Source organism: Calidris pugnax, unplaced genomic scaffold, assembly GCF_001431845.1.
Source record: "Calidris pugnax isolate Ruff unplaced genomic scaffold, ASM143184v1 scaffold30, whole genome shotgun sequence".
Classification (NCBI taxonomy): domain Eukaryota; kingdom Metazoa; phylum Chordata; class Aves; order Charadriiformes; family Scolopacidae; genus Calidris; species Calidris pugnax.
Window position 1 is genome coordinate 4,197,775 of NW_015090776.1, and position 15,488 is coordinate 4,213,262.

At 45.4% G+C, this 15,488-nt stretch overlaps 1 protein-coding gene across 1 annotated transcript in view; it reads left to right on the top strand.

Annotated features, from left to right (window-relative positions):
* The window catches only part of NLRC5 (NLR family, CARD domain containing 5), a 48,954-nt gene that overhangs the window by 16,730 nt on the left and 16,736 nt on the right, over positions 1-15,488 (top strand). The window contains exons 8-26 of the mRNA XM_014947005.1: positions 528-611; positions 946-1,029; positions 1,115-1,198; positions 2,817-2,906; positions 3,784-3,834; positions 4,687-4,752; positions 5,256-5,339; positions 5,920-6,003; positions 6,375-6,464; positions 7,506-7,571; positions 8,546-8,623; positions 9,321-9,404; positions 10,436-10,519; positions 11,741-11,830; positions 11,957-12,004; positions 12,456-12,530; positions 13,539-13,622; positions 14,388-14,471; positions 15,391-15,480. Coding sequence (XP_014802491.1) covers positions 528-611; positions 946-1,029; positions 1,115-1,198; positions 2,817-2,906; positions 3,784-3,834; positions 4,687-4,752; positions 5,256-5,339; positions 5,920-6,003; positions 6,375-6,464; positions 7,506-7,571; positions 8,546-8,623; positions 9,321-9,404; positions 10,436-10,519; positions 11,741-11,830; positions 11,957-12,004; positions 12,456-12,530; positions 13,539-13,622; positions 14,388-14,471; positions 15,391-15,480 — 1,500 coding nt within the window. The remainder of the gene's footprint in view (positions 1-527; positions 612-945; positions 1,030-1,114; positions 1,199-2,816; positions 2,907-3,783; positions 3,835-4,686; positions 4,753-5,255; positions 5,340-5,919; positions 6,004-6,374; positions 6,465-7,505; positions 7,572-8,545; positions 8,624-9,320; positions 9,405-10,435; positions 10,520-11,740; positions 11,831-11,956; positions 12,005-12,455; positions 12,531-13,538; positions 13,623-14,387; positions 14,472-15,390; positions 15,481-15,488) is intronic.

Genomic DNA, 15,488 nt, shown 5'->3' on the forward strand with positions numbered 1-15,488 from the left:
ACCACCAGCTCCTGCTATAAAAGAAGTACTTTCCCTACAAACCTTGTGTCTTTTATGTTTTGGACAACTCTGGCTACTCTGCCACCCAAATTTAAAGTATCTGGCCTGAAATGAACCCTCTCGTAACTTAGCAGCTCATCACATGGGAGCCATTAGACACTCTCCTTTTGTGTGAGCTTGGGTTGCCCCTGTGTGACCTGGCCCTGTGTCATGAGTGGGTCTCTGGTGGGACATGCAGTAGGGCTGACTCTTCGCCTGTGGCAGCACTTAGACATGGTGCACTGTACCAAAAAGCAGAAGCCACCTCTTGAGGTATTTGCAGTTGATGTGCAAGTTTAATGTTTTGGGGCTTTTTTAAAGCAGATGTTGGAAAAGATAAATATGCTGCAAAAAAGAGCATGATGTTAAGAGCAGGCTGTTAGGAAAGAAATTCAACGCTTTTTTTTTTTAATCATGTATTAACCTTCTGTGTGGACTAGCTTATTTCAGTTTTTGTTGTATTTATGTTTTTCCCCTTCATGTTCTAGCTTTCGTAGCAGGAGATGTGGTGATGACTTTGCTGCTGCTCTTTCAAAGAACATACAAGGAATGGGGAGCCTGAAGAAATTAGAGTAAGTCTTTGCTTGCAAGGTCAGAGCCTTCACTCTTTATATCTGTCCTCTGTTTCTGTCTTGCAGTTTAATTACATCTGCTCACTCAAGGGTGATGTATAGAGAATAACGGAGCAGCACAGATACTGTTCTTGCTTTATGCTGGTATTGAGAGGAGTATTGCATTGCTCTGGTTAAAAAGGAGTATAAAGTTGGTTACAGGTGGCAGAGTCAGGCCAACTCCTGTCTGTGCTGCGTGTGTGGTGTGGGCACACATCTGAGAGAGGCTTGCTATGTGCTGCACAGGGTGCTGATCTTCCCTCTGCTTGGGTTGAATCATTCTTTCTTTTTCCAGGTTGGCAGGTGGGAGCATCACAGCTAGGGGGATGACTGACTTGGTCCAGGCTTCATCACAGTGCTTCCAGCTTGAGGAAATAAAGTGAGTGTGTTGTGGCAATGACCCTCAAATCAACCATTCATTCCTTGGAGGCCAGAGGTATTAATGAGAATGAATCTGTGTGCAGCTTGCAAGACAATCAGATACGGGATCTAGAGGTGAAGAGGATGGTGGACCTGTTTTCCAGAATGGAAAAGCTGAAGAAAATAGAGTGAGTAAAAATGGCTTAAACCTATTAAAAATGGCAGCCACTCTGAAGCCAAGCATAGCATCAGAGAGGGTTTAAATCCTAATCAAAGCAGGATGCTGGATGTCACTGTCAGTGACATCTGCGCTTGGAGATGCCAGTGGGGCCATGGGGGCACTAAGCTGGGGCACAGGCATTTAAGTGCAGGCAGGGCTGTGCTGGAGACCTGGCTCAGTTTGAGACAGAACTGTGAGGCTGAGTCTTACCCAGGTGTTTTAAAATAATCTCAAGGGAGTTCTGGCACCACTGACACCTCCCCAGGAATTACAGTGCATGTGCTCAACTTGGTGCCTGCCATGACTTCTTCCTCTTATGCCTCCTTACCTCTCTTCCCCTTGATCAGGCTCAGATGGAGATCTCTGCATAGGAGAGGATGGCTCTATTTCTGTTTTTCTAGCCCAGTTGTTAGCCCTCTTCTGAAATCCTCCTTCTAGCACTTCTGTAACAGCAGAGTGCTGAATGAGAGGGACTGACTGCTAGGAAAACTCCCAACATGGATCTGGAACATTTTAGGTGGAGAGAACCAGCCTGATTTGTGAAGGGATTTAAAGCCTTTGAAAAGCCAGCAGAGACAGCGGAAGCAGTAGCAGGGAAAGCAGAGCAGAGCTGCTGTGAGTTGGAGTAGCTTGCATTACAGGAGAGGGGTAGCCACAAAACTGTGCTGCCCCTGTGGGAAGGCAAAGCCACAGTATTGTCTGCCCGTCCTAGTTAAAAGGGAGTGACTCTGCCTTTAAAGTTCTTCCATGTGTCCCTGGGCCCAAGCAAGCAGGTACTGCTGGACCCCATCCTGGAATTAATTACTGGCTTTGCAGTATGATTAGAAGTATTTAAAAGCATGTTGGAAAGAGGGAGGAAAGGGGCAACGTACCCGCTCCTCTGCTTTCCTGAGCACATTGGATAACAGCTTGTGGGAAATGCCAGCATGTCCCCAGTGAAGCAGCTTGTTGGATGGAAAAGGTAGGCAGCCAGTGCAATTTGTTGGCCTTGTTCCTTCACATGTTGCTACTATACACATACAGGATTGTTGTCGTAGATGATTCCTTTGAGGACGGTGCTCTGTAGCCCTGAGAACAATTTGTAGAAGCAAGACCTTATGTTTCATATTTAATGAGGTTCAACAAGTAATGAAACAGAATAAACATGCAATTAAGGAATAAATCCTTAGAGGCTGCCGGTATTGCGGTTTTGGGGATGTTTTAAATGGGAGGGTTTAGACCACACTAATATGCCATATTTAAATTGGATTTGTTACAGCAAGAGTTTAACTGCAGTGTGGGCTGGTTGTGTACTCATACAGGTATAACATACATTCCCTACAGAACCGAAAAACTCCTAATGATTCTTCCATTGCCCACAGAGGAAGTATCTCTGATTCTAAATTCATGGGAGCTATAGCTTGCAGAGAAGATCTATGGTCTGGTAATGCTTTTGTTGGGGTCCTAAATGCAAAATTCTGAAGTTTTGGAGAAATCTCCTAATGAAAGGAATAGGTGTTTGTGTGTGGAGCAGAGGGCATTTGCCTAACAAAAGACTGTGCTGTTGGGTCCAGCTGCTGAGGTTGTGTTCTTCCTCCTGTTCACAGTCTGAGCAACAACAATCTTTCCTTGAATGCTGTTCTCATTTTGGCAAAGGAAGTCATCGCGTGTCAAAATGTTACTGAACTGCGTGTCAGGTATCGATGTATGGGAACTCTTACGAAAACCAAATGTGTTGTCTCTTTAGAAGCTGACTTTTAAATCAACGCTGCTTTACAGCTTAATTGTTGGCTAATTGAAGTCAACAAAAATTAATCCTTTTTGGTTTCTGTTTGAAACAAAATTTGAATTTGTCGTATTATGGACTTTGTATTTGTTTAATTGGTCATTTTATCCTTGGTCCCTAAATTGAATTGCAATTTCTTCTAATAGAACATAATTTAAAGTTGCTTATAATCTCTGCAGTATATCAACTGGGAAATTCTTTACCAGCTAGCATAAATTTGCTAAGTTTCGCTTTGCTAAATCAGCTAAGTTTACTCAGAAGGTGTGGATTTAAGTAGTTCTAGCTCTACGTTCCTTTATATTATAGGTTTTGGTGTTTTCATGGGTTCGGGATGACAGAGAAAAGGTAGAATTATTAAATCCTAGCTCTTACGGTTGTGAGTTTTAACAGGCCAAATTAATCTTCAACGTAACCCAAGGGATGTCACATTGTGTACAGCTTTTTCTTCTTTTTCTTGCTGGAATGGAGTTTCTCCTGAACCTCTTTCCAAAAAACTGATGGTTTTGCAAAATAAATCCCTGTCTCCTCTTCTTAACTGCGCTACTGTCTTGTGTGTGCCACAGCCCCATTTCTCAGCAGGGTGTCCTGCTGCCCTCTAGCCACAGGATCTGAGCCACAGAATTCTGTGATTCTGTGATTGCTCCATTGCTCACCTTTGGTGATGTGCCAGCATGGCCGATGCCAAGGCCCTCTGTGGTGTCCAAGCATTGGTCCATACTAAGCACCCCTATTAAAGAAATGGCATCCTTCCACCTGTGCCCTAACATTGCCTTGGATCTCTTTTCCAGGAGGGACATGGTGATGATATATTTTTCTGGCCCGTCTGGGAAAGTTCCAAGGTGAGAAACTGCACTTAGGGTTATATTCAGAGTTACGCTGATTCAAACCATCAGTTGGCTGTCGCTATAAACCACTCCAGCAACAGAACGGGTTGCCTCTGCTCTTGCATCTGGCAGAGCTGGATCCTCCTGAGCAAGGAGAAGGGTAATCAAAATAGCTGGTCTTTGCACAGACCTAACAACCAGTTCCACAAAGGTAATGTCTTACTGGCTGTGTAAGCTTGAAATTCTGTTTTCCTATTGCAAAACTGCTGATGCTGAAGCCAATGGACAGTTGAATGTGAAGATAAATGAAGGAAAAGCCTTTGCTCCTTCTCGAGCTGGCTCCTTTGTTCTCCCCGCTTGTGCACGATTTTAAAGGGCGGATGGATTTGACCTTAATTAGAAACGAAAAAAAAAAATTGTTCCTTGATAGGGAACTCACTTTGCCCTGTGTTGTGCAGTCCTTGAAGGACCTCAGAATATTTTGCACAGGCTTAGTTAGAACCTGTTTGGATGCCTGAATGGTTGTCCTGTACTGTGGTAGGCAGCCTGGTGCAGGTGGATGTGTTTATCCCTTCCTGTGGTGGCATGATGCCATGTGGAGGCAAAACATTCTGCATCTTAGTAGTGCCTTTGAATTGGGGCTCAGTTATCCATTCAAATATACAGTGAAACCCTGGGGCAATACCCCATGGTCTCCTGATGTAGCTTTTCTGGCTCTTGAAAATCACTTTCCCTTGTGTGGAATGATTGGACAGAACACAAACCTTGTGGTTTCTTCCAGAAAACTTCCAGAAAATGGTAACCAGCTCCCAGGTCCTCTTATTTTGTGAAGGCATATTAAAGGCCAAATATTTTGCTTGTTTGCAGATCTTTGGATTTGAGGTGGGAAGAGAATAAGGAACACATAACTCCAACTAGATTTGTGAAGTTATGGTAAGAGAAAGCATTGAAATTCCTGCCAGTGAATGTGATTTGTAGACAGGTTCTACAGAAGGACAGGAATAGCAGCTGTGTTTGTCCTTAAGAGCACATACAAAAAAGTTTGAAATAAACCTGAATCAGTAAATAAAAATAACAACATATCCGGCCCAGCCAATGGCTTGTTTTCTTGTGTGTTGGGCTCTACAGCCCTAGAGAGGTAGAGTTCCCTTGGTAATGCCCACCGTGCCATATGTTCTTATAACTGCCAAAATTAGATAGCTTTGTTTCTTGCCTGAGCTCTAGAAGAGAGTAGTGGCTCCTTTTGCAGCACTGGCTGCAGAGAGACAGGGTAATGTGAATATGCCCAGGATTGTGGGGCAGAGCAGGGAGTAAAACCTCCCTCTCTTGGTACTGCTTCTGTGTGCCCTCATTTGGGGAGAGTCGTCACTGTCACTGTCCCCACTGTCACTGTCCCCACTGTCCCCTCACTGCTCATTAACCCTCCTTGTTCCCAGCTTGCAGCATCGCAGCCTGTCTTCCCAACACGCAAAGGAGATTGTGGCCATTCTCCAGAGCTGTCCCCGTCTCTCTGAAGTGGAGTAAGTGCTGAGTGGCTGCAAGCGGGTGGTGGGGAGCAGGGGATATTACATGCAGAGGGCAGTGAGACATGGGGCCTGACCCCAAGGAAGGCTTTCAGCACTCTGGTATGTCTAGTGGGATCCTAGGGAGGGATTTTTGGCTGTAAAGCTCTCCTTCTAGCCTGTCTGCCATGGAAAATGCAGGAATATCTGTTGCAAGACAGTTCAGTTCAGAGTGTATCTTGAATTTAGCTACAGCTCAAACCCTAGTTTTCTAGCTCAACTCATTTGAATTGGGGTGTGGAGATCTTTTTTTCTGCCTTCCTTTCTTCCTTCCAGGAGGACAGGTTTCTTTTTTGTACTCCCACTTATGTTTTCTAAAGTAATATGTTTCTGGGGCTAAAGCATGAATCATGTTGTACTAGTGATAAAACTCTGTCTGAAGTGGCTTTATGCTAAGATAAGCAGGGAAGATTGATCTGGGACAGAAGAACAGTCCAGGCAAAAAAGCAATTGTAGGAAAGGGAAATCAAGCAGGTTTTGAAGGCTTTTATTGTTTATACTGTTCAAACCAGCCCCCAATAACTGGAAAATGCCTCAGTTTATCAGGTAACAAGCTTGGAGATGAAGGCTGTGGTTGCCTGCTGGAAAGCCTGCCTTGGATATCAATTTCAAAGCAGCTGGAGTAAGTGTTGCCTTGTACAAACCCAAATTACCCTCTTTTCTTCAGCCTGGCAAGGGCCATATGGAGATGCTGAGTGGGGATGCAGGAGGCAGAGACCTCACTCTTAAGGCAGGGTGGGACTCAGCCCATGAGACTGTTCAGGCTGAAGTCGGTAACTTGCTCAGAGCATCATGCATGGAAACTGGTCTAAGTGCATCTGAAGTGCCCTTTCATTAAAACCCCTTCCTCAGGAGCAGCGGTCCTGTGTGTTTTCCACTGTGCCGCTTCTGAAGTGAAACGGGTTCACACGTGCAGCACACTGGTGACCACTTCCACTGGGACAGTCCTGTGTGATTCAGTCACCAACTAATTGCCTTTGTTATCTTTCTTAGTCTCAGTCAAAACTGCCTCTCCGTTAATGGCATTTGCACTCTGTTGAAGTCAGTAAATACCTGCCAGAAGATGCTGGAGGTACAAGTCAGGTATGTAGGTGTTGAATCGTTCCTGAGGTTAATCCCAATATACGAGTCTGAGAGTTGGTTCTGAGATTTTTGTTGAGTCACCTCTGAAGTGGGATGGGTGAAGAACATAGAATTGTAGAACTGTTTTGATTAAGATCATCAAGTCCAAGCATTAACCTAACACTGCCAAAGCCACCACTAACCCATGTCCCTCAGCACCACATCTGCTTGGCTTTTAAATACCTCCAGGGATGGTGACTCTACCGCTTCCCTGGGCAGCCTGTTCCAATGCTTAACAGCCCTTTTGATGTAGAAATTTTCCTAATATCCATCCTAAACCTCCCCTGGCACTACTTGAGGCCGTTTCCTCTTGTCCTGTTGCCTGTTCCTTGGGAGAAGAGACCGACCCCCCCTGGCTACCCCCTCCTTTCAGGGAGTTGTAGAGACCGAGAAGGTCTCCCCTCAGCCTCCTTTTCTCCAGGCTGAACACCCCCAGCTCCCTCAGCTGCTCCTCACAAGACTTGTGCTCCAGACCCCTCACCAGCTCCGTTGCCCTTCTCTGGACTCACTCCAGCCCCTCAATGTCTTTCCTGTAATGAGGGGCCCAAAGGTGATTACTAATGCTGATGCTTGTTAGTACATTGCTTTAAGTTGATTTTATCTGGGCCAGGTATTTTGAGAAGGTGCAGAATTGTGTGTCCTTTCATGTGTGGGAGCAGTTTTAGACTCTTTCCTGCTCTCTGCCCTGGGAAGTTTGGGAGAGGGGGTCTCTGGGGGGTATGAGAACTGGTGACATCTCCTACAGTGGAGCTGGAAGTTCATCCCATGTTACTTCCCCCTGGAGTTCAAGTGTAACGATTTTGTCTGCACTTTTTCTAATGGTTCAGAGAAACTGGGTCATCTGATATTGCATAGTTTGATCCAACCATGATTTACAACTAATGGAGATTTGAAGTGATTGGTGTCACCAAGGAGTTTTGCAGAGCAAAATCAAGCATTCTTAAAACAATTCCTGTAAATAACCAAAATGTGACATTAATTGATTCTTTCTCTTCTTCACAGCCTTAGTCGTGAGACTGCAGTCCTGAGGTTTATAGAGGACAGAGAGCTTGCTTCCCTTCCTCGGAGGTAGAGTGTGTGTGTACAAATGGTTCTTATATCCTGTTTAGATACCAAGGATAACATTTCATCTCAAGCAGTTCTTGCTCCTCCTCCCCTCTGAATCTCAGTGTAGTATGTTCTCCTGGTTTGCTTAGCCACTTGGGACGTTGTCCACTGCCTTCTGTAGTGTTTGTGAGTACGTTTTGTGTCTCTAGGTGACATTTCAACCCACAGCGTCCTGAGCAAAGCAGGCTGTTTAATAACACTGTGTTATCTGATAACAGTGAGCAGTAAAAAAGCAAGTGAACCCCACCCCTCCAAACCAAATTCCAAAAAGATTCACAGATCCCTGCATGTTTAAAACCATCTAGTTTCTAACATTCTGGATCATGATACTCCTAAATCAGAATAAATGTGGAATTTTATTTTTCTCCTCAGAAAATTATGGGTCAAACCAGCTCAACCCGAATGTTTTGTTTGAGAAATGGTTTCCAGTTGCTCCAGAGCTGGAGGTTCATTTCTTGATGCCCTTGTTCTCCATGGACTGAGCCCATTGCAAAATAGCATTGCCCAGGGTACACCTGCAAACCCCTTGTCAGCCACAGAGGAACAGCAGGGATGTAACCCAGTTGTTGTGGCTGTGCTTGAATGAGAGTGACAGCCTGAGACACTCCTTTAAGGCACCAGGTGACATTTCAAACCCAGATGTTTTAGGATTTGGATGTTCCATTTATTTATGAATATTCAGTTTTTTGCACAGACTTGGACTCTTCACAAAACGTGTTTAGACAAAAGCAGAATAGTCCATCAAACTGTAGCTTAGATGAGGAGTCTGTCTTTTCTCCTTCTCCCCACTTGCCTGTATGCTCAAGTGTCTGGTCAATCACAGAAAGAAGAACTTGCTATTGGCAAGGTGGGGGCTAGAGCCAGGGTAGCCCCAGGGACCTGCCAACTTGGTAAAGTATAAGTGTTTTACCCTTGTCTGGTTTTGTGCTCACTAGGGAAGAGCCTGTGTTCTCTACTGATGACCAACAGTATGGAGAGGAAAACCAGATACCTACTGGCCCCCAAAAAATAAGGTACCATGGCAAATTTTCATTGTATTTCATGCATGTTCTGTCTCTGGATCCTATAGCTGACCCAGCCTGCATCTCCGAGTTTGAACGGTGAATCACATGAGAGCTGGTAAAGCCCCTTCAGTCAGTCATTTGTCACTGTTCACATTCCAGCTTGCAGCACTAGGACCTCTGTGGTTGGCGTCTGTGGTCTTCTACAGGAGTTAAAATAGATTGTGGATTGTGCCTCAGCCCCAGAACATGGTGATTGTGCGGTTACTGCATCAGCTCCCACGTGTGAGCTGAGGGAGCTGGTGGTGACAGAGCTTGTGATGGTGGGGGGTTCTCTACTGATCTAGAGTTGTGAATCCTAAGCTGTACCCATGTTCGGATGCATATCAGATCGTGCTCTGACTCCAGCACGGAGTGCTCCTGTCTGCTTTGTAGCCTCAGTAAGGAAGGAAGAGGTTGTGGCTTCTAACCAGGACCTTGTTGTGCCATAAGTTTCCTTTCCCTTGTCTCTTTATTCTCTGTTTGGAGACAAATCTGAAAGTATGGATTATCAGTTATTGCAGACAAAAAAGAAAAGAAAAAGGCAAGATATTTCAAGGGACATCATTATTATGTCCTCATTTATTCTCTTGATTTTTTGAAGGAGTGAAGTTTACAATCTTGTTTGCAGTCCTGCAGACCTGGACTGTTGCTTTCTCTTTCTCTCTAGACTGACAGACAGTCGTTTTCAAGCCAGTGACCTGGAGCAGCTGTATGCAGTCCTGAAGGAATGTCACAGCATCTCTGAGCTGGAGTGAGTCCTTAACTCTTACGGTCTTTATCTGCAGTTGTTTGAGATACTGAGAAAATGACAATTTTTTTTTGTTTTGCAGTGTTGTATGGAGAATGTGGTAGGGACATAGCCTTATGAAAGGCATGGCTTTATGTGGGCTGATATTCTTTGCCAAGGAGACATACAGTTCTAGTGCTCTCTTACGGCAAAGGCTGCAGGATTTAAATCTAGAAAGGGGCTGTTTGATCACTTGGGCTGACTTCAGGTATTAAAAAAGCTGTAAAATCTTGTCCTGTCATTGTTGTCTTTGGGCCATTTGGAAGCAAAGCTGCAGAGCATGAAGAGTCCCACCTAAAATGAAGGTGGCAGCCTGTGTTTCTGCTGGTGGTCCCACATATGATGTGTAAGGACCTTCAGCACCAAAGTACTTCCTTCTGTTAGCGCTGTGTACGGGGAGTCATCCTGTTTGCTAACACTAAGAGGTGAGCAGATCCAGCCCTGACAGAAGGAGCCAGCACACACGCTCACATCTAGGGTTTGAGGAGCAAACCAGGACCAGCACAAAGGTGTTTAGTCGTATGTACCGCCACCCAAGGGCTGGCTGTTCTTTTAGCCTTTGCTCTTCTTAAGCAGTCATGGCCCTTGTTCTCACATGGCCCTGGTTTTTACATAGGCCATGGCCTATGTAATAGCTGGGCCTGATACCCTCCATGACTAACCTGTGGCTCCTCTTTTGGATTTGACCAGGTTGATAATTTCTCAGAGCTGTGGACTTCTGGTCCCTGGTAACTGCATTAAAAAGTACTGTCAGTCCAGGGGCATCACTGGGTGGACATGAGAAAAGGATGAGCCCTGAGCTAGGTTTTTGTCTCTTACGTTAATTCCAGTCCTTGGTCTCCCTGGAGGCATTAATAGAGAGGGGCAGTGCATGTGTGGTTTTCATTAGGGTGCTTGTGTTCTGCTTTCAGAGCTCTTGTTACAAAGAGCTGATTGTGTCTGTTTTTGTTTTTTTTTTCTATGAAAATGAAATGCCTTTTTTTTCTAAATCCTAGCCTATCAAATAATTATTTGGGAGACGAGGGACTTTTGCAGCTGTTTCAGTTCCTCCCGGATTTGAAAATGTTAAGATCTCTCAAGTGAGTACCTGAGTACCTTCTGCTTCTTACTCATGGATGGGGTTTTGTGGGTGTTGTGAGAGCACAGTCCACATTTGGAAAGGGCTTTTCAGGACCAAGTGCAATTACATTCTGTGTCTGTTGAGGGTAGATCCACTGTGCTCTAGTCTAGACCAGATTGACTCCACTTGCAGCTCTATTGAGCTTGGTGCCCAGGAGGTGGTGTACTCAGTTCTCCATGGATGAGACAGGTGGTCTTGTGTGCAGGTGTGGCACCTGCTTTCTAAAACAGGATGAGATCTTTACCAGGCTGCTGAATTTTTGTTCTCCCGGTTCCTCATCAGGAGGGAGAGCAGCCCTTCCTCTCCTGGGGTTGGGCACCTTTGGAAAATAAATGCTGGGGGGCTCCAGCTTCACCAGTGGAGTCTGAATTCAGCCGCAGTGATGGCTTATGTTTACCTGCATATTTTACCTGGCACTCCCGTTGCAAGTGCATCGTACAGCACTGTGGCTTAAGGAGTATAGCACTATTTTCCTTTATTGAAAGAGATATTTATTGTTCCTTTTTGATTAATTGAACTGTTCTCAAGCCAAGACTGTTCCAGGTACTGACAGTCTGCAGCTTCTCTTCATATCAGTGCAATGAAACACGCTTTGGTTATCTGGGCTTTTTCACCAGCATCAAGAAAACTGCCCACAGTCACACTAGACGCTGTGATAGACTTAATAGTCCTGAGCATGATCTTAGTTAGTGAGGGTTTTGTACTGCCACAACAGCGCTTACAGCCAAAGAGTTGGTTTTGCTTTGCATTGGTGTTTTGAAATAAAGGAATTCCATTTAACCCTAAGAAAAAACTTACGTGCTGAGGATGGTCCAGCACTAGAAGAGGTTGCCCAGAGGGATTTTAGATTCTCCATTTTTGGAGATATTAAAATCCCATCTGGACAGTGTCCTGAGCAGTCTGCTCTAGTCTAACTCTGCTCTGAGCAGGAGAGTTTGACTGCATCATCTCCAGAGGTGTGTTCCAGCCTCAATTGTTCTGTCATTCTCTGAACTCTAAAAGTGAGGGACGAATTTAAAAAATACTGGGGTGAGTTGTGTTTACAGAACTAGTTGGAAACACAGGTGGGAAAGAAGCAGTCTCTGAGAGTGTTGGACGAGGATCGCTATTACTGGGTGACACAGCATTAATTGCTAGCAGTTTTACTTGCAGCAGCTGATTTCATCTCTTCTTCCTGTAGGCTGAATGACAACCACATCTCCCTGAACTCTGTGTTTTTCTTAGTTCAATCCTTATCTTCATTGGAACACATTCAAACAATGAATCTGAGGTATGGCCAGGAGTACTTTTCCTATTTGTTTTTGCTGTTTAAGACCTCACACTCTGTTTTTTGAGGAGTGATACAGGAGCATGTGTCTTCAAACTCCATCCTAATTATGGTCTTTTCTGGTTACAGCTTAGGACACACACAGGTGGTTCATCTAACCTTTTGGGAAAGAATCAGGTAAAATCATATTCGTTTGTCTGTTTAAGCCTTTCAGACTCCTCCTTATGACATCTTATAGAGATGGTGATGTGTGAGTCCCTGAAGTGTGTTGATTAAAGAGCCATTTGGCTCCAAACTCCAGTCAGGGTGGTGGAAGCGGGGTGAGATGTTTCGTGGCTGAATGACAGTGGCTTGAGGGTATGGAGGAGACGGCAGGTGTGGAGCCTGTCAGAGCTACCCAAAGTGCTGACTGGCTGCAGAACTCTCTAGATTCTGGAAGAGGGATGATAAGGTTCTTTTTCTTCTGGGGATGACAGGAACCTAGTTCTGACAGGTAGTGGGAAAAGGCAGACTGGAGTGTGAGACCACTGCCACCATCTCACCCTCTTCCCCAGCTGCAGTGTGGGGAGTCAGCTACATGGGGGCAATAACAAGAGCGCAGCTCATGGGGTAAACCTTCTTTCCCCAGGGCCAGAAGTACCAGTAGATGGAGAAGTAGTTCCCTGGCGCATCCCAAGCATGAAGCAAAAGGACGGAGCTTTTGGTATGGCAGCCCCAGCTTCCTTCCTTCTGTCACCCAGGAGTGTAGTGGGGAGGATGGCTGGGGGGGTCTGTATCTGTAGCATAATGTGAGGAACAGACCCATCCCCTCAAGCGGTATCTTCTCAGAGAGCTGTCCGGTGCCCTGCTTTCCTCTGCCCTTTATGACCGCTTCCACGTGAGACATCTCTGGAAAAGGTCCACCTCTAATATATTTCTCTTCCTGCTGAAACTGATCAGGGAGGCCAGTCCCCCAAATAGCACTTGGTTACAAGGGAGAAGGGCGTGACTGGTGTAATTTGGCAAAGTCTTAAAGAGGTTGGGCCAGCTGGCACCAACCCAGGCCAACAGGTATCTGTATTTTGTGGTCACTGGAGGGACACAGCGATATGGCAGAGGTGGCTGGGTGAATAATACACCCTCTTGGGATAGACTTGGGATGTCCACTGCTACAGGCCTATATGGGAAAGTAAATACTGCGTCTTTTACATGGCTAGACTCAAGAGGATTATCTTGCTTTCCTGCAGAGGAAGCTTCTACCCATAAAAAATGAGATACAGATCTGGCTGGCTACTACATTTGTCCCATGGAGACCTGCCAGTTTGTCACCCAGGAGGGTGTCTGTGATTTTCTTCTTGGAGAAGGACATAGGAGGCACCATTCCTAACCCTGCTCTGGGAGAGCTGAGACAGTGCTGAGCGGGGAAAGATGCTGTCCAGTCTCCTGAGACAATTTAAGTGCCAGTGATGTGGCTCTAGGGAGGCAACATCCAAAACAACACAGAATTTTGGTGGACAGGCTCTCTTGAATCAACTCAGAGCCTGTGAAATCCTCTGGTTGTCACAGGTTTTGACATCTCAGCCCTAGACTGTGGGTAGCAAATTTATGTTGTGGAAGCGAGAGGGTTGCTATGGATCTCATCCTAAGATGTGAGGCTCTGGGACATGAAGAGATCATTGCTGTACCGTGGCCATGGGAAATGTTTAGCTCCTGTGTGCTTTGTTTGCTTCAGTCTCAGGGACTGCCCAGTGAGTCCTGAGGATGTGACCAGGCTGTGCCAGATACTGATTCAATGTCCTCAGCTGAAGGAAATTGAGTAAGTGTTGTGCACTCCCTCCCTCGCTGTCTGTCTGGTCGGTCTGTCTGTCTGTCTCTCCAGCCCACAGATACAGAGTTGGTGTTCAGGTCAGCAGCTGGTGTAAATTGTCTCTCATCTCACCACAGCCTCCCAGAAACCCCCACAAAGTTTGACCCAGATACTTAGATAAACGCGTGCCCTCCACTGCCCTCTCTGCTTCAGAGTTTGGCCTCTCCTAAGTCTATGATGTCTGTGTGTGACTCCCCAGAACAAGTATATGTTCTCATAGTCCTCCTCAATCATATGGCTATACACAAGTATTTGCATCTGCTCCTCCAGAGCCTGGCTTGCAGTGAGGCCAGGGCAAGAGCACCTGGCCCACAAAGCCATAAACCAAATTTCTAAAGAGCTACTCGCTCCAGACAGGAGCTGGGCACTAAGAAAATTAGAAGAATGTTGCTCACAACAGAAATGGAGTCATGACAAATAAAAATAACATAATATCTGTATTGCATGCAGGAAATATGTCAGTCATATCATTTTATAAACTTGCAGTAATGGAAAAGTAAGGCTCTTAAAATTTGTATGTTAATTGGCTATAGAATGTGGACGGTCACGACTAAATCTCACCCACCTTTCAGGGTATTTCTGGACACATCCTTTTTCAGATCTTGCCTTTAACAGCCCCATGCACGTGTGTGTGCATGTCCATGTAGATTTTATAGAAATACTTACAGATTGTCCTAGTGTCTCTTGGAATTTGTTTCCTTCCATGTTTTACAGTCTGTCTGGAAATTCATTGAGTGATCAGAGCATTGAGAGGTTACTGAGCTTCCTGCCACACCTCTGTCATCTGACACTGCTGAGGTAATGGTTGGGGTCCCTGCTTTGATTGCTGCTGTGAATCATTGGTTTGGAAAGTGCTAACACCACAACATATCTTAGGAGCACTGATCAGGTGTTGCAGATTAACTACCTAGGCAAAGAAAATGCAGAAACTGTTTCATACCCAACCCTGTCTTGTTTGTAAGAACCAAAGCAGCACTGAACCTTTTTTATTTAATGATACATAGAGGAGAAGAAAAAGGACAGGAGAAGTACCCACTGGAGGCACAGCAACCTATATACTCCTCACTTAGCAGATCCCATGGAACATGACTTCCAGCATCCATGACAGTTGTAGGTTGTTGGTTGACACTTGGTGACTACAGCACACCACCCATGTGCATGGTCAGCATCTCACAGCTCTACCTCTGTAGGGAGCTGCCATCCTTCCACACTCGACACCAGAAGTGTTTCTTGGTGGCGTATCAGCCATTTAGGCAGGAAATTTAGGCTAGAGAGGTGCTGTCAGAGGCTGGGGCACCCACACCATGGGGGCAAAAAGCCCAGAAGGAGCTTGGCCATATTTTGTGAGATGTTGTAGCATGAAGGAGCTGCAGTGTCTTGAGAGACTGAATTTGCTCAGTCAGGAAGCTGCTTCCAGTCTGGGGTGTCTCTAACCCAGTAGCCCTGAAGAAGAGTTGATCAGTGTAAACCCTTGGTCCATGCTCCCTAGAGCATGCTCCCCATGCTCTAGGACACTAGAGGAGATTCTTCTTCAGTTAAAGGAACTCTGGGTGCCAAAGCTCAAAACCTTAGATCCTTGTTCACTGATCTTGAGTTAAATGGGGTGGACCCAGCCTTTTGCATCTCAAAGTAAACAATGGGAAAATTGGAATATATGTATCAGAACCTTTCTTCTTGAGGAGTGACTTCATTGTTCTTTCTTTCTCCTCCTTTTCAGTATTAGGAACAACACGTTTTCTCCATATTGCACTGTCTTACTTATCAAGTCGATCAATCTCTGTGAGCGGATCAGGCTGGTGGAAGTCCGGTAAGACA